Source organism: Phaethon aethereus, assembly GCF_964289735.1.
Source record: "Phaethon aethereus genome assembly, chromosome: 5".
NCBI lineage: Eukaryota > Metazoa > Chordata > Aves > Phaethontiformes > Phaethontidae > Phaethon > Phaethon aethereus.
The window spans coordinates 38,324,162-38,343,185 of NC_138579.1; the positions used below are offsets into that span (position 1 = coordinate 38,324,162).

Sequence of the window (19,024 nt, forward strand, 5' to 3'; positions counted from 1 at the left end):
GGCTTACTGGTCTGAGCTGGTTTGATTTTTCAGAGGACGTTTCTCAAAATCTGGAGTAACATTTGCAGATTTACATAGAATCTTTGGACTAGTGGCACAAGAGATGCAATGATAACGAAGGCTTTGAGATTAATTAAATTCCATCAGTGTAGTTAAAACTGAAGGAAATGCTAGGACAGAGAAAAAAAAAAACCCAGCAGCTCTGCCCTGCTCTGGTTCTTACGCTATTCCCATCAGTCAGGCAGGCAGTGAAGGCTTCTGGTTTCTGTAATACCAGTGCACCCAGTACCATCACATCAACACAATTTCCTTTCTTACAGATTTTGACAAACATGCATCAATTATCTATTAAGGTGAGTTATGTGTTGTTATGGCCAATGACTTGAATCTTTCCTGGGAATCTGCTATTACATGGCTAGTGCCACAGGCTTTACTGTTTAACTATTGAAATGTTATAAAATACATTAATCATCAGAAATATCAACATTATAAAACTCTGGGTGGAACTATTCTATATTCTGGTTCATCAGTGTCAGTAATCTCAGATACCAGTAACCTGTTCTGCTTTTAATCCTGACAGTGGAGATAACTGTCTTTTTGAAAACTTCTTGTATATTTACTCGAGACCCCTTTCATTTTAGGCTTTATTCTATAGCAGCTTTGACTTCAAAGCAAGAGACATGTAGCCATGAACAAGACCCATCTCAAGCTTTCAGTAGAGGTTTCTGCTGGGTTGGGGAAGATGGTTAATGCCAAAACAAGATTTCTCAGACAGCCAGTATGTCCTAGGACATTAGTTCAGGCAAGGGTAATAGGCACAGCGCTCTAGCCTGGGATGGGCTGTGGGATGGTACAAGCTACTGGGAGAAGCACTCCCTCCAGCTGTTCTTTGCTCTCCCACTGATGGCTGTGGGCTGGCAGCTTACCCAATACATGCTTTAGTTTTTGTTTCTGCAACAGGACATTAGCAGTGCTTGCCTCTTGTGTGGCAAGGAAAGCAGCCAGCTCTGTGGCAAGCAAAGAAAAGGAATGAAGTACCCATCGTCCTTTTAGCTAGCGTCAGCTGCCAGGTGTGATTTATGGGAGACTCTTCCTTTCTACCCCCCCAGTGGTATGTAAATAGTATTTTTAAACTATCATTGCAGCCTTTGGGACCAGGGAAATTCCTGGTTGAGAAAGCTTTGACAAGGTTTGTAAGGAGAGGTAGTACTCATTAGGCTCAACTCATGCAGCCAGAGAACCTTCAGTATTTATTTACTGAACGCTAGCAACCCCTAGTGTTTAGAACATCATTCTCTTCCTTCTTTCTAAACCTATGGTGGTACCAGAGCTGTTCGTTCAGAAGAGAGTATTGTTCAGTTTTTTGCCTTCCTGAATTAGAAGCATTTTCAACCCATGTTACCAGAGATCATAGGTATAGCTCTGCTCAGATAGTTCACTCTCAGGAACAGAAAAACGTGTGCTCCAGTTACCTTAGCAGCAAATATTTTGGTTCCAAAGAGAGGCCATTTCCGGGCTACTGTCAAATAAATTCGAACACATTCTGGTGGAGAGCATCCCTGCAGCACCATCCACTTCGTTGCCAGCCTGTCTGCCAGTTGCCTTTCAGAATCCAAGACACAAGACAGCATTATTACTAGTGTCTTCCAAGGAAGGGTGAGTAAAATTGTAACAGTTAATAAATGTACCTCTTACTCCAAAAGCGCTGTTCCACACAGCACTACAGAAAGGGCTGTTTAGTACTGTCAGTTATGAGGGTTGTACAACCTGAGTTTATTTTAGCATTTTCTCTACTTCCACAATTATTTTACTACTAGTTATACTGTAATGCCCAGGAATCCCAGTCACATATGGGTTGCTCAGTGGTGTACATATTAAAAAACTGTAACTACAAACACCCAGGCAGCTGTTAGAGTAAAATCCTGCCCAGCTTGTCTTCGCTTTCAGTTATACTCTCGCCTTCATCTTAACTTGTCTGTAGTATGCTCTATATAGAGTGGAAATATCTATTAACTCACTCTTGATTTGGCTCACTAGGGATGTGTTCAGCAGCTATTTTGCTACATGCAGATGAAATTTGCTTCCAAAAGGAGGTAATTGTGTTAGTTCCACCACTGTACCCCCAAGTAGCTTTGGATCTGGAAGATGACCATTCTCTCTTTCAAACAGAGCTGAGATCCATGGCAGCATCTGAATTCTGTACTTGAGATCTCTGCATTGTGTGTGAGAATTTCCAAGTCAGAACAGCAAAAAGCCCTGCCAAAATATATCCTACCAGAATTACAGCATGGCCTGAAGCAGCCCATATGTGCTGGCTTTATGGCTCGTTGCAAATGTTAGGCATCTGGATTCAATCGACACTTGGGGGAAGGGTAAAACAAAAATTCACAAACAGAACTCATCTTAGGCTTAGGCTGGAGTTTGTTGGAACTGAGATGCCTAATTTGGAAGTGAAAGGCTTAAACGTCTTGTCTAGGGGAAAATTAGTTTGTGATTTGGCTCTTTTTATATTAGTTAACTGCTATTTTTTTTTAAAGGAACCCCTTCCTGACACTTGTGTTTTGTTTAAGTTTCTACATCAAATAATCTCGACAGGGCTCCTTGAAACTTCTTAAATATAAAGACAGAATTTTGCAAGTAAAATTTGTTTACAGTGCGAAGTATAGAAGAACGAACAATTTACCTGAGCTGTTCAGGAGTAATGTTTTGCTTGTAGCGTTTGGGGTAGAATTTATCTAAAACCTGGTGGAGAAGATGCTGCATTTTTGATTGTGATGTTCCCCCAGGACTTGAAGATCCTGGTCGATCCAAATCCCCATATTCCACCTAAGACAATGTTATAGTTTATCGTCCAACAGAACTATGGGGTTTTTAGTGCAGTAGAACATTCCATGAGTTCCCATACCAATTACTGTGTTTATTAGTCATGCAAAAAGACACTATTAGGCTGGGGAGTTTTGTTTACAGCATTTACCATCGTAGATGTATACAACAGAGCAACTAAGGGGAACATGACTGCTCAAGGAATTCCTTACTGATCTAAGAAAGTGAAACAAGATGTCAGCCAGCTACTTGTTGTAGGGAGACACTTCTGTATAACCACCAAGCTTTGGGGCGTTATTTTCAATTGGCCAATTAAAACAGCAGCATATTTCTAAAGGGTTTGGACAACGTTCCCAGCTTCTTCTCAGTTTACATTGCTTTAACAAATGCAACAATCAGTTTCAGTTCAGTAAGAAACTATTATCCTGCTTATCATGTCCCCAACCCATACTGTGTGCTTTATGTGGTAAAATGATAAATGCAAGCCTGGAGATGTAATGGAGGATTCTACAAGATGCTCTTCCTGAGTAAGAGGCTATTGGTAGTGCAACAGGGAAAGTTTTTACTATTAATGAAATTCTAGTAGCGATACTACTTGCATATCTCTACTAAAGCACTAACTGGAGCAGTTCTGGGGATAGTCCAGCCTTACTGTTTTCTCCAATATTTTTCTTCAGAAGGACAGAAGAGGCACTCGTATAGCAAGTTTCCCTACAGGAAAAGGTGTTCTAACAACATATGTATGCTGGTATAATGGGTTTGGCATGGTACATCTCAGACTGTATGTTTGGTAAGAAAAAACACTTTTGATGTAAAAGATAGCTGCTTAGTCAAAGATATTCAGTGTACAGCTGAAGTCCCTGGAGAACAAGAGGGAGGATTTCTGCCCATAGCCATACTCACCTGAGCCATCAGAGCCACCATTTCCAGAGCTAATTCCTTATTAACAGGAAACCTTCCATTGGCTATTTCATTGCTGACTTGGAAAGCCAGTAGCAACCGCTCACGGTCTGTCTCACCTTTGGCCTGGCTCCGAAAATATAGCCTAAAAAATAGAGAGGATTGTGAAGGTAAAAAGATATTGTGAACTGAAAGTAGAGGTGGGAACTTTAATCAACATGAGTAAAAATAAAAGTGGGTTTTTGGTTTGGTGGGGGTTTTTTTCCCTCCTTCTCCAAAATGAACTTTGTGGGTACTGGACAGATATTTGGAAGCTGAGGTGCTTCCCTTATGAACAAGATTTGAACAAGGAGGCTCAAAACATGCTTTCTAGCTTTGGAAGCCATTTGGATTCTATCAGCCAACCACTTCAAGACAGTGAAGCCTTATTAAACACAGGTAAATCCATGAGTGTCCATCCATCCCTATCAAGCACAGATAGGCAGTATTTAAGATATGGCCTTCCCTGCTTATCACAGAATACAGAACTACCTCTGCTCTACATGTATAAACTTCTACATGGCAGCCTTGCAGACTTGTTATTTTTGCCAGCTGTGTTTTGATCTGATATCACTTACCCTGATATTGTTATTAAAAAAGTCTTCAGTTTGCTTCAGCAGAAAATAGGAGACCCAACTAGCAGACTGTATTTCAAAAATTGAAGAAGCGTTTTTGTAAATCAAAGGGCTACTGTTTTTTTATTCCCTTCACACTTGCAATTTCTTTGACCTGGTATAGCAAGATGACTAATGGGGGATGAAGACACCAGCTTGGGGAATACTTCCCAGAACCATTCCTCAAGCATGCCTATTTACAGCCCACACCATCTAATTAAAATATTAATTTAAAGCTGCATCTATGACTATATATTCCACAATACTACACCAGATACTCATTCCAGTGGATCAGTTTGTTCATTTTTAAGCCACTTAAAGATTAACACCACCATGAGGACCATACTGACCTTATACATGTCTTATCAGAGTCCTTGGTGTTAGAACAGCCCAACCTTGGAAAGACCTTATCAAAACATCCTTGCTGTCCAGTCTAGGTACATTCCAGTCCAACAAAATAATACTCTGAAGTTTCACTCTTGAAACAAATACTGTCTTCTGGGTCAAAACAATAACTTCTGCTTCCACCTCTGTTATACCAACTAAGAAAGTTGACAGAAATTTGTTTCCACCATGAGAGTCAACAAAATCTTCATATGTTCAATACAGAACTTTGTCTCTTTTTGGTTTTGGAGTGGCCTTTGTTTTGCCTGCACAGAGAATTCACATGCAGAAAGCCGTTCTGTGTTGTCACACACAGCTCTCCATTCACTGTAATTCAGAATTCCTGTCTGTATTATAAATGATGAACTTGTTCCAATTTTTGGATTAGATCTTTGTCTTGTACTTCCCTTCTCTACTATCTCTCATCATCTAACTTTTAACATTTCTTTCTTTATAAAGCCTGCGAACTGCTACTACATGTCTCTTCTACAGCTCATGCTATTTAGAACATTGTTCTTCTATCTATTTAATCTTTGTGATTCCTCACTTAATTGCAAGTTTCAGCATACTCGTTTTCACTGGTGATTTTTCCTCCAGGTCTCTCTTCCTCTCACCTAACATGCATTATTTAATTCTGTTTTAGGATCTAGGCAAATGAAATTGTGCCAAGTACGTCTTATTGGGCTACAACTAGTTCTTAACTCATTTTACATCTATTCTGCTACTGCAGAGTGTTTTGGGTTTTACCTCTAGGCCATATACCCTCTTTTATACATGTACTACATACAAAAGTCATCACATCTCATGTAGGACTTGTGTTAGCTGAAATAGTTTTGGCACTAACAGTACTATAAATTATTGGACATCTACAGAGATATATGCAGTCTAGAAATGTTTAATTAACAGCAGTTGTGAGGCCAACCAACGAAGCACAGTACCTGTTCTTATAGGTCAACTTCACAATTCTTGTGCCACCTTCATATTTCCCGGGATGCAATTCTTTTAAGGCTTGTTCCCATTTAGAAATGACATCACAGATCTTTAAAAAATATCATGGAGAGAGGAAAGACAAACTGAAGTGAAATGTATAGTCAAGGCCTGAGGGGAAAGTAAGTGAAAAACATATTGTGGAACACAAAAGATAAAGAAACAGACTGGATCAGCATAAACATAGCCAAAAGTGACAAAACAATTCCTTTTTCTATTACACGGTATGTAAAAATTAAAGCATTCCAAGTGAAAAGAAAACTCCAGCTCTAATCTGCAGGGGGACACGTGTAAGTGAATTCTGGTCCGGTAGCAACTCTATGTCTACGTTAGCAAGTAGCAAAGCCCAGGAGGAGCAGATCTGCAGAGTGAAACACCTGTTCCTACGACTCTGTGCCCACACTACATGAGTTTCAAAGGGTTTTCCTTTGGAATAGCTTTAGTCTGATCAAATGGCCTGAAAGCCCACTATTATGTTGGATCGCATCTTCCAGTTCATGTTTCACGTAAAAAGAATCCATTTCATGCTCTCTAAGGCTGCTCCTTAATGTGAATCAAAGCATGGTTAATAGGAACAATTGGTAGGTTTGCTGCAAAAGTGCCCTCCTGAGCAAAACTAAAGCACTAATGTATCCTCTGAATAGCAGCTGTCTACATGCATGACTAAACCAAACCCTTGGATGTGAATGTCTAGACTTCGGGAACATTTGGTCCTAGATTCCAACTTTGTAACTCAGACATATTTTTAGTAATAGCATGATTAATTTCATTGGTTCTATTCAGCTCCTCTTGGTTATTCCAGTCCTTTTACCAGTAGTCTAATAAAGGCCTCTACTTCTCTTTTGATAGCATCTCTATAAAAGGAATGTGAACATTAGAAGCCACATGAAATACATAATCAGATATCCCAATCCTCTCTTAAGAAGCTGTTAGGGTTGCCTTGGCAAGTAAATAATAACCAGTTAATAACCAGTAAAAGTGATGCCTTTGATTGTCTCAAGGTCCTTTGTTTACTCAAATATCCCATCTCTCCAAATGGTGATTCAATTACCAGCAAAACTCCAGATTATCTGATCTATATCAGAGCATGAAAGCGAAGTATATAATTTGGCACTGTCTGTTGTAGTTTCCTCTTCAAACCATCTAATTTAAAGTTATTGGTATCTTCTCCCTCCACTGCCCAATGTGAAATTTTATGCTGTGTAAAACAATGTTTATGTTCCTTACAGGTATCAGGGCCTCTTCAAAGTTGCTACTACCAGTATTCCTCCATCAATGCTATATGACAAGTTATTGTCCCAGATTTGTGCCAAAATCTGATGTGTCTCATTCATGGCCACTAGCCTGCTCAATTAAGGCAGTCTTCCAGTTGCCGCATGGGTAAAAATCTCCATATGAAAGACACAGATGTTAATGCTTTATCTGGTTTCTTCTTCCCTCGATCTGAGGTACTCCTCTCTTTTTTTAAAATGAAGGCATACTCAGTAGAGCCTCACTCCCTAAGTACACTCATCAACAATGAAAGCCTGAGTTATCTGGAGATAGCAAGGAGATACTTCATAATCCAACAGATGGGATTTATACAGACATGCCAGGAGACTCACAGCCTAACGTAAATTCACCTCAATTAAGAGTGTCATATTAAATGTTAGTTGTTATATCTGATCACGCTAGCTAGCACAGTCATGTTTTAATTTTATAGTCAAGACAAATTAAACTTTAGTATGTGCTAAAATTTGAGTTAAAAACTTGTAAATAATTGACCAATTTATCACCTACTAAAACAGAATGTGCTTTGTCTTAACTAGTATCTCAGACTAGATTGAGCTAATTATAGAATCATTTAGGTTGGAAAAGACCTTTAAGATCATCAAGTCCAACTATAAACCTAACACTGCCAAGTCCACTACTGAACCATGTCACCAAGCACCACATCTACACATATTTTAAATACCTCCAGGGATAGTGACTCCACTTCCCTGGGCAGCCTGTTCCAATTGACAAACCTTTCAGTGAAGAAGTTTTTCCTAATAGTCAATCTAAACTTCCCCTGGCACAACTTGAGGCCATTTCCTCTTATTCTATCACTTGGGAGAAGAGACCAACACCCACCTCACCACAACCCCCTTTCAGGTAGTTGTAGAGAGCGATACGGTCTCCCCTCAGCCTCCTCTTCTCCAGACTGAACAACCCCAGTTCCCTCAGCTGCTCCTCAGACACTTGTGCTCTAGACCCTTCACCAGCTTTGTTGCCCTTCTCTGGACATGCTCCAGCAACTCAGTGTCCTTCTTGTAGTGAGCGGCCCAAAGCTGAACACAGTATTTGAGCTGCAGCCTCACCAGTGCTGAGCAGAGGTGACAATCACTTCCCTACTCCTGCTGGCCCCACTGTTTCTGATACAAGTCAGGATGCTGCTGGCCACCGTGGCTACCTGGACACATTGCCAGCTCATTTTCAGCTGGCTGTCGAGCAGCACCCCCAGGTCCTTTTCTGCCAGGCAGCTTTCCAGCCACTCTTCCTCAAGACTGTTGCGTTGCATGGGGTTGTTGTGACCCAAGTGTAGGAATTAATCTCTCATCTCCGAATCCTAATTTAGATAGACAATATTCAAGTGTATTTGATCTTGCTGCATTAAGAAAAAAATTATTAGCCATTTAGCAGCTTTTCAAAGTTATATGCTGAATGTAGTGGAGGAAAAACAAAAACAAAGACCTTCACGTTGCCCTGCAGACAGTGTTCCAAATTCCTGCCAGAAGGATCATCTGTGAACAGAGAAAATCCCATGTGGGATGGCTTCCTCATTCCTGTCTCCCGGTTCAGTCGCTGGATGAATTCATCAACTGTTGAGGAACCATCAAAACCTACAACCTGCAATGAAAGAGGAGTTAATTGAGGATAACTTTCAAGAAACATGACATTGATGGGTATCACAACTAATGAAGCCTGGTTTTCTACAGACTGGTGTCTCATGATTGAATGCCAGCTCCAGTGACATCACTTGCGTATTGTCTCCCTTCACATTGCATTATTTCTCATACTGAGACACTTAAGACATCTCCCCCTTCGCCCTGGCTACCTTTTCTTCCTAAGACCTTTACAGCTGGGGCTGGATTCCTTTCATTTTCTCAGGAAAAATGGCTAAAATGGCAAAGCAGAGAAATAATGTCTCTCTCCCAGTATCTGACACGTATAAACACCATGCTGCCACCCACCCACATGAAGGAGGCAGGTTATGGGGCCCAGAAGAAAGGCAGATGTGGTGGCTCACCTGGTAGGTTCCGTTCATAAAGTGCACTGGGATGCTGAAGGGGAGTGAGTGGTGGTAGGGATTTCTCAGCAGGATGGACACAATCTCCATCCGGGAGGGCTTGGCTTCCCGCTCACCAGTCTGCACAGTGCGGTCTACTGATCTCTGGCAGTAGATGGCATACTTGCCTATTTCACTCCTAGGCAAAGAGGTGGAGATAAGCCACAAACATGCTTTAAATGCCATGTCCCCTTCCATTTGCCACGCCATGACAAAGCATTCCTCCCTCAGGCTTTTGCTCAAGCAAAGATACATCTCCTAGATGCAGCTATGCTAGTTCATCTTAACAGATTAACAGCTCAAGTGAAAAGCTACAACACAAAACCTGAGCTCCAAGGACCTGTAAAATTAAGGTAGACAATGGACTCCCTAGGAAGCGCAAGAGCATTCCCTGCTCCTAGATGGACTGGACATAGTATAGGAATATCCTTCTTCTGTATCCTGTTGCCATCATAGCATCCATTAAACCAAGACCAGTTCACCCTCAAACTCGCTCTCATGCCAGCATAATTTAGTTACTATCGTGTCAAATCCTGGTAAGTATTAGTAAGTTGTAATGCATTAGTCTCACTTACAGAATTATGTAAGTTGTGTTTATCAATTTACATGGTTATACAAATAAGCTTCCATCTGTTAACCCTATCTGCCAATCAAGAGACTCAACAGAGATTCAAAGCAGGCTCAGATTTGTTGATAGTTCAATACAGTATAGGGATAGTTACTAATACGATCAGTTTACTGCCTACTGAAGAGAGTACTTCACTAAACAGCACCGAAAGGATAGAAGTGTTGTCTCTAAAGCCAGGCAGGAACAGTCAGTTACACCTTTTGCAAAAACATTACGAAAGCATATACCAAAAAAGTTCTGAAATTGAAGGATTTATATGGATTGATAACCATGCTATCACTTTGCAGGGGAAACTAATTCCATTCAAGATGCCTTCAGGAGCTCAGTACATGATTAAATCTCCAGTTAAATCCCTGCAAGAAACATGCAAGTCAGGAGCTCTGGCTTTTCACTGTAGCAATATATTGCTCACCTCCCCGGTAATACATTTGAACAATTTTCAAATAGAGAATCTTGCATCAACAAGAAGCTGTTTGTCTGGCTTCCAAGTGCTCCTAAGTCCTGTGTCTTCTAATCTGAACTATGCCCCTTTGTTCCTCTTAGAGACTGGATATATACTCTAAGGTCACCTTGCATGAAAAACAATACCTAGAATAAAGATCTAGTGTAAATCTAGACCATAGGCATTATGTAGTGTAAACATTCTAGTATCCTCTTTGCTGTATGAAACAGGGAAAGTGTATCTATTAACTGGTCAAGAAACAACTGTACCCACTCCATCTAAAGAGACATAAATATTCCTAAAGCTAGGCAGAAGGAGCTAAGTCAAGTCCCATTTAGCAACTGCTCGAAATCTAATCTGAACCACAGATGAATATAAACACAGTTTCCTGTAATTTCTGTATGTTTTTTTCTAGCCCTAATAATTGTTTCATAGATGGATTGTATAAATAAATTTCCGCTTTGCTTCTGCTTAAAGTTTATTTGTTGATAAAGGTACTTTTGGGCTAAGAACCTGGCAGACCATCAGCATCATAATGCTTGAAACTGATGCATTAAATGAGTTCCAGAGAGCCCAGCACATCCTTATGAAATTCAACAGTTCCTAACAGGACAGCAGCTCCACTACTGAGTTGAATGGGCCAGTCTGGGGGCTGGTAATGCAAAAGTTTGAAGAAATGGTTTCTGGTACTACGCAGAAGATCCCTAACATGTTGCCAATGGAGAGAGAGCCTGAGCATCAAGGAGTGTCTGATACCTGTATTTTTGCTTCTGAGAAAAAATAGCAAATGTGAGGCAGCACATAAGAAAATAATTTTTAAAAAATCGGTAGGAGGAGTACATAGATTCCTCTGCAATACCAGGACGCTTTTAGCTTGAGTTCCAAGGCAGATTTAGGCCGAGTATTTGAATATGAACGTCTGTTTGAAATTAAACCACTCTTTTACCTATGTCTTAGCAACAGTATACTGTTGCAACAGACAACTAGACATCTTTAGCTGTGACCTCCCTGCCAAAGACACAGTGAGATATGCTGAAGACCAGATCACCATGGAAACAAAGACAGACCACAGCATGAACACTGGAGAACAAATTATTGCCATTACAGAAAATCTTGCACTGTTTTCTTACAGAGCAAAACGTTGCACACCAAAGAGGTAACAGAAAACAGTACTAGCATGTACTTCAGGTTTGTTATTTTTTTCTAACTTTTTATGGTTCCCTGAGATGTTCTCCGCTTCACTTTTGTTCTGTCAGTATGCCTGCTAACCTGACAGCAGAATGTAATCACCTAAAATTCTAATAATTCATTCTAAATAATTACTTTGGTCTGTCTTTCTATCAATAAAAGAAAGTAGCTGCACCAGCAAAAAAAATCCCTATGTAGCTCCAGTTATATCTGCAAAAAGTTCTTAGGTCACTCAGTTTTGTGAACTAGCTTAATATAAATGACAAATTAATTGAATGACTGAAGTGGAACAGCTTGATACCATTGGGAAACTTCTGTCCCCTCCCTCAACTTATTTTTTGCAGGTGTGAGTTACAAAATTGCTTCCATCTTTATCAATAGTGGAAGCAAAAGGCAATCAGCTTAGCAGAAGAAAGTTCTGTTGCAGTCTTTACCTGGGGTCTGCATGGCGCTGCAAGTGTTGTTTGATGTACCAGAGGAAGTGATGTTGAGGCAGGAAGAGAGGAGCACACAAAGCCAGGAGTTGCCAGCACTGTGAATATAAAACTGGAAGTCATTCTTGTTCTGTAGTTCTTGCCTGTTGTCTTTCATAGAATACTGCAACTAAAATGTTGGATGGTAACTAGTGCTTTTGGGAGCAACCATTTTTAGATATGTAGTTCAAGATGCTTCAAAGGGAAGCCATGGTCAGAGGACAGACTGCTCTTCAATATCTCAACCTGGACTCTAAGACGAGGTGTTCTAAATGACTACCACTTTTGAAAATTTTGACCAGCGTAACTAGAGGTGAGTGAATTATTAAAGCTTAAATTAATACTTTTTTACTATTTGTAACTGCAAATCATAAGAAAGAACACACTGGGGAATTTTATTTCAAATTAGATCCATTATTCTTCAACCAGATATTATTTTCTCATTTGAGCTGGGAATATTATAATCAAGTATGTACATTCATGCTGTAACTTATTCATTTGATTTACCCAATAGTTACAGTGCAAAAATCAGATTTCATGCTTAATAGTAATATTTGTGATTTGCATGTTGTTGGTAAACTAAAATGGAAAACAAAATTAATACCATGTGACAGTTATAGTTACCCAACACAAGCTATGAATTTTGATTCCGAATATGGCCTGGATAGACCATTTGCAACTGGTAAATGGTTAAATTCAAACTAAAATTTATTTTGTAAGTAGTTATATTCTCAATGTTTTTCTTTGCACATCAGTGCTGAGATTCTCTTTCCTCCAATACACCTTTAGCATTTGCACCATGAGAGCCAGTCCCACTGCTAATTGTTAAAAACATAGAATTAAGTAGAAAGTATTTGCAGAGTGGAAGTAACAAAAGAGGAACTGACCTGAATGACTGAGTGGTTCTGTGGTTGTCGGCAGCTGGTCTGTTTAACAAGCTGACAGTACATTTCATTCTGCAGCTCAGAATGTGTCAAGCAGACCTGCAGTGCTGTCTGGGCAAGTGATACATGGTAATCAATAGAGGGTGCCTCCACAGGGACATTGATGAACAGCTGACAGGACTGTAAAAGGGTGGAAGTTAGTCAATGCCATGAATACAGCAACTCTTCTCCAGTACCTTCCAGGCCAGGTTCCCCAGATGTGTTACAGACAATTAATGAATTCTTCTAAAGAACCTTGAGAGGAGGGAGGAGAATAAATACTTAATTTCTATTCCTCCCTCTTTAGTTGTGGCAACTAAAAAATTCACTCAACCTCCCCCAGCCTGAGAGCTCACAAGTCAGCAAAAGAATCAAGAGGAAGATGTGCTTCCTGCCTTCCATGCCTGTGCTTTACCTTGCTAAGACTGTCCAGTCTTGCTGCTGATCTTTACACTTGTAGAATGCAAGAATCAAATCTCCAATGGCTTCACCGTTGGTCTTACTAACACAACTGAGTTTGCCAGTAAATTGCTTCTGTTTCCTTCAATCCAACTACTGGACAGGAAAGAGGAAGAAAAGGCTAACTTTGAAGCGTAAACCCCATGGGGGAGATTGCTCCTAAACCCAGATTCCCTACAAGGAAAAGTTAAACTTCCAGAGAATGAATGACACCTAATGCCTGGCTCCTATTGTAATTAAATGACCCAGCAGGCCTGTCAAAAGCAACCAATGGTGACAGTAACTGTTGTGACAAACAACACGACCAAACAATGTTGTTGCCCCAACAACAGAGCAAAATAACTGAAAACCATGCAATGTCCCATTTAAATACCTTAAAAAGTTTCAGAGCTTCTGTCTGCAGAGCCTCTGATGGCAGCGTGGTGAGGGATGTGTGCAACCCATCTTTACTGTAGCACAACATAGGATGTTTCCATAGAGGAGAATCTGAGGTAGCAGATGGGCAAAAACACGCAGCATCAGAAACAAGAAAGGTAACAGTGTCCATTGTTGAAACGGAGCCTTGCTGAAATGGCACAGCACCCAAGGAAGCAGCACTGCACTAGGCCACATTTATTTTTGGTGCCACTTTACTGACTTCAGCAAAGCCTGCCATGAACAAGTAGTCACCAGCAACATCAGGTATCAGCAGAAAGAAGTATTGCCATCCTCAATTCTGCTATGTCAGAGCTTCTCATCAACTGGACTCTGGTGAGAAACTGCTCAGCTGTGCGTTCAAACAAGAGACACAAACTGCCACGGTGGCCGCCTGCAATGGGGGGGGGGTCTTTGTTAGTGCAAGTCACTAGTCAACAGTAAGCAAGATTCACACATACAGGTCTAGGAATATGTGAGTGTGCAGGAAAAAGAGTATTACGTATGAATGCATGCGTTAATACACATTTGAGAACATGGTGCATAAACACACATGAATGAGCAAGTATTAAAGATGAGGAGGAACAGATGAGCGTGGCTGTATGTGTGAGGGTTTATACGTGCAGACAGAGGAACAGATGTGAAGGCAAGTGTGTATTGAGTGTATTTAGAAGAGAGAGGAAGCGTTTGTATGGCCAAGATTCCCAGGAAAGGAATATCAGGACCAACAATAAACAGGAAAAATTAAAGCTCCAGTTCTTTATTTTAATTTGAATTAATGTTACAGATGTTTCAGATGCTTTGATAAACCATGTGACAATGTGATAGACTTGTCTAGTTTCACTGCAATGCCTGTATCATCTCTGGAGATGTTACTGTGGAACTAGGGAAAAAGGACACTCTATCATATGCTGTTCTACAGAGAATCCACTTCCCTCACCTTTGGCTGGATTAAAACTGGGAATTGAAATTACCTTTCCTTATGCTTTACTACCACAGAAAAGAGTTTGCGGTTTCTACTTACTAGGGTCTCCCTCTGCATCCAATAGTTTTCCAATGAGTTGTTCATATGATGTGCCCACTGCGGCATTACTGCTACCAGCTGCTACGGTCAGATGGTACAGCCAGGTATTCTAGGCATAAGGATGAGAACAGTGTGGGTCAATTCAGGCCTTGTTTTCTACAAACAGGTTCAGTTTGTCTGCCCCATTTTTTCACTGGTACTAAAAACACTCTTGCTCTCCAAAAAGACTGCCTTTTATACCTTCTCCTGTTTGGTGCGAATGAGTAAGTATGTGGGACTCTGGTCCTGTGGGTGAATCACCAATGTACAGTGGGATGAGAAAAGTCCTCCACCAGTGGCTTCATAATCCTCATCAGAGTCACAGGAACGATCTACTTCTTCCACTTTGGACTCACGCATAGGCAGATACCCTAGGGGACACTATAAGGAGGGGAAGCAAGTTAGGTAAGTGTAGCTAATCTCCCACTAAGGACAGGGAACACTGGGAAAGAAAATCCAGGTCAAAATGTTAGCAGTTCTGTAAAATGTAAGGAATAAACTATAATTCACTGTGTGACTAATGTAATTATATAATCTTGCATTTCTATAGAATCTCTTCTATTTCATCAACTAAAGTACTTACAAACTGTGTTACTACTGTTATCATTATTCTTGGGAGACCACCTATGGGTCAGAATGAGACTATGCAAATAAAAAGATGGTCTTTCCCATAAGGTACTGTTTTCTTCCCATTACACTTGTCAGTTGTGTTTACATCGCTGGTTCTGCAAGGCAGGATGTGTTTTCTGATGGTCAGTTGCTCAGTATCTTGAGCCACTATTTTCCAATCCTGGTGAGTCTTTCTGCTTGCTACTGGAAAATAAGTACTTTTAAAATTACATAAATAGATTCAGACAAACAGAGGATATCTGCTGTGCTAACTCTGGAGGTCAATCTTTTAGTCGCAGTATTCCTTCATATTCTAAAACTTGGCTTTCGACATCACCAAGACAAAGTAATGGACCACTGGGCCAAGCTTCCAGAAATGGAAGCACATTACACTGATTAAATGACTTCCCTCTTCCTGTATTGTTGTTGCTACTTATTTTCATGACAGTTTACATGACAGAATATATTAGCTGCTGTATAAAAGTGTGCTCTAAAGGCTTCACAAGATCAAATGGAGAAAGTGAGAAACAAGATATATAGTCATCTGAGAAAGAGCAGTCAATCGCCTTTTAAGTCTTTTGTCATTTTAGCTTAAAAAAATTTTTAAAAAATCAGAGAAAATATTGATTCTTTTTGTTGTTAGAAGAGAAATACAACCAAGGGTGGGCTTGAAGCATGAGACACAGAAGCAGTAAAAGGAAAGAAAGCTTCATGAAAAATGGGAAAGGAGGGTTCAGGAACAAAAGGGGAAAAGGAATTACCTTATCTTCATGATTTCGATAGTAGTAGAAAGTTTTTCCAATCAGTGCACACCAGACCAGCTTAGAGTGACCATGCTTGACCTGCAAGGGGAACAGAGAAATACATGTTTTTAACATTAGCAGTGTTGCTGGAATGATTTTCTAGGATTTCAACTCTCCCTTAAAACCTTGCATATATTATTTGTTCTATGCTAATATGAGTTCCTCTCAAGATATACAGGGCACCACTTCCGAAAGCAGATAAGTACATCCCGCCTAAGTACATGGGACGTAGGTGCTTATGGAAACGGGTCTAAGATTTTGTGAAATATTTTGCACATTCATAACAACCCATCATTTCTGTATCCTGAAATACAATATTAAGAATAACCTTTTTAAGATTATAAAAACAAATCATTTTGTCTCAGCAGGAAAAGACCAGCCAACATGTAGTCTAGGGAGCTGTTTCCTATTGCAGATGAACAAGCTTCAGATGCAGGTTGTCTTTAGCCATCTTTAAATGCTGACCGGAATTACATTAAAAAATTCAGAGCAACTTGCTATGCAAAACTAATCTATGGAATGGCATAAAGCATAATAATTTTCAGTCATTGTACTTTGTACAAATGCCCATGCAATCTGTTACAATGGAAATAAATGCTAACCTACAAACATACAAATAATTTCTTTGAGACTCTCCTACATCAACAGTATCAATTAAATGTGACATTTAACAGCATTTCATGTTGGTTTTGTTTGGTTTGTGGTTTTTTTTTTTTTAACTATGACATGCTGTGAATCCTGTTGAAGAAAAGCATACATAAGCTAGATATTTGTTATTACTTACTATTTGACCAAGTCAGTATGTCTCAGTAGCCTTGTCTCATTCCTTATCATTTTTACAAGTGTTCCTCTCTCTGAAATACAGAAATCTACTGCCACTTTTTTTTCTTTCCCTGCTCTTCTAGACAGTATTAAAACACTAATTTCTTGCTGACATTTACTGTGCAAAACAAAAAGATGGTACACTGTCAACACTGAGCTAAACTGAATAAAGTAAGAAATAGTATTTTACCTTGGTGAGCCAACCTTTCACAGTAGGTTTAGCATCACTATGAGGAACACCAATAGGACTGGTCACTTGCACTCTCAGGATACTCTGTAGGACATGAATCCATTCCTCCAGGATGTTGGGAGAATCTGCTGTCAGGAAGTAGGTTCTCTTTTCTGTCATAAGCTGGCAGGAAAAGGAGTGAAGAAGTATAAATCCACACACCTACAAATCTTTTCTTTAGCTGCTGAGTTTCATTATCCCATACAGATTTTTTTTGGTGGTTCAGGAAGGATTTTTTGGGGGGTAAGAAAAAAGGTGCTAACTCTCAAAGCCCAAGTGAAAGAACTGAAACTCAGATGAATCAAGTTCTCATGAGCTCTCTTGCTGTTTCTGTTGGATGTTGTGGCTTTTTCTCCTCTCCTCTTTTCTTGATTCTCAGTGCTGCTGCTAATTTTTCATTTTAAAGGTGACTACATAAATGTTGGGGTTTTTTATGCCTTCACTTTGTATTGCATTCTGCCCTCAAAATCTTGTGACTTTGAGAGGCAAGATGCTATAAATTTAGTAGTATTAAGCTTTAGCAACTTCAGTTCCATAAGGGCAGAAGGTAGCTCACAGGTCAGGCCATGTGCCTTTCAGTCAGAGTATGACAGAAACTTTAATGAAGTCTGCTAACAATAATGACTTAAAACTGAATCCAGTGATGGCCTAACTTCCAATATTTCAGAAGTCAAATTCTAATAGGAATCCAACACTTCAGATGTTTCTTCAGATCCTCCACACATGTAAAGTCAGGCTAGAGATCTTATGAGAGGAGTCCTTCAGAAAGTGGAGATCCTAAGTAGTATCTGGTTTTAATTGTTACAAAAATCACTCTTCCCTACAGATTTCAAGCTCTCAGTCCTAACTGCAAAAAAGGAAAGTGCTATGGTGTAAAACAAAACACAAATAAAGGAGTATTTCTTTCAATTTCAAAAAGCTGCATTTGGGTTACAGTTTAGCTCTTTCCCCATTATTTATTAAACAAACTGCCTGGCTTGTGCCAGGAAATACAGGGGCCAGATAAAGTTAGCTTGTATCAATTGAGACACACAGTACCATTCCGCCTGAAATAAGCACGCTCTCACCCAGCCACTGAGCGTGTGGTTATCCGCAGGATGAAAAAGCAACGCTTACCTGGAATGTTTGGGACCCTTCACCTCTGACAATTTGGCATGAAGAATTCAGCTCCATCTGCCCTTGTGGTTTACGGATAACGTCACTCTGAGGAAAGAAAAGCAAACAACTTTTTCAGTAGGGGAAAAAATCCTCAGATGGGTCTTAGAGTACTTAAATAGAGCATAATATGCATGTGCAGGTTGGAGTCTGTATTCATGAGCTGGAAAGGACAGCTGAAGGTTGCCAAGTTGAATGTGAAACTTTCAATTTGCAATGAGGAAGCAAAAGCCTCCTCAGTAGTGGCAGACAATATAACAAGGGTAATGTCAAGAAATACTGTCTTAAGAAATTCAGATTGGACATCAGGAAAAAACAAAGCACAACCAAACCCCAAAACAAACCCTTTCTCACTGGGAAGGAAATACAACACCAAACAGGAACCCAGATAGTGGCTGAATTTCCACATTTGGAAGTCTTCAAGATTCAGCTAGACAAATCCATGGGTGGTTTAATCTACAGCTGGTAACAGTCCCTGTTCAATGTGTCAGTTGGACTAGGGTCTTCCAGAAGTCCCTTCTAACCAAGGGTCTAAATTCTGCATATTTATGAAATTATTTTCTATATATATACACACGTATATAATATAAATACATAATTTGCTTGTGAATTCTGATGGATAAACCTAGTATCAGAAATAAATATGCATTGTGCCCTGAGGTGTATTTTTTGTCTTGTCAGAGTATGACAACAACTGAAAAAAATTAAATAGTTGAAAAAAAATCTTCTCAGTATTCCTGACTTGTAAGCAAAGATGTGTAT

General features: G+C 39.9%; 1 protein-coding gene across 1 annotated transcript in view; it reads right to left on the bottom strand.

Moving 5' to 3' along the window:
- PLEKHH1 (pleckstrin homology, MyTH4 and FERM domain containing H1) overlaps nt 1-19,024 on the bottom strand; it is a gene marked incomplete at its 5' end in the record, with an annotated part of 46,572 nt that overhangs the window by 1,827 nt on the left and 25,721 nt on the right. Inside the window, 14 exon segments of the mRNA XM_082000275.1 lie at nt 1,473-1,602; nt 2,684-2,826; nt 3,727-3,868; nt 5,699-5,799; nt 8,460-8,615; nt 9,016-9,193; nt 11,747-11,844; nt 12,673-12,849; nt 13,541-13,653; nt 14,606-14,714; nt 14,846-15,025; nt 16,015-16,095; nt 17,069-17,230; nt 18,224-18,310. Coding sequence (XP_081856401.1) covers nt 1,473-1,602; nt 2,684-2,826; nt 3,727-3,868; nt 5,699-5,799; nt 8,460-8,615; nt 9,016-9,193; nt 11,747-11,844; nt 12,673-12,849; nt 13,541-13,653; nt 14,606-14,714; nt 14,846-15,025; nt 16,015-16,095; nt 17,069-17,230; nt 18,224-18,310 — 1,857 coding nt within the window.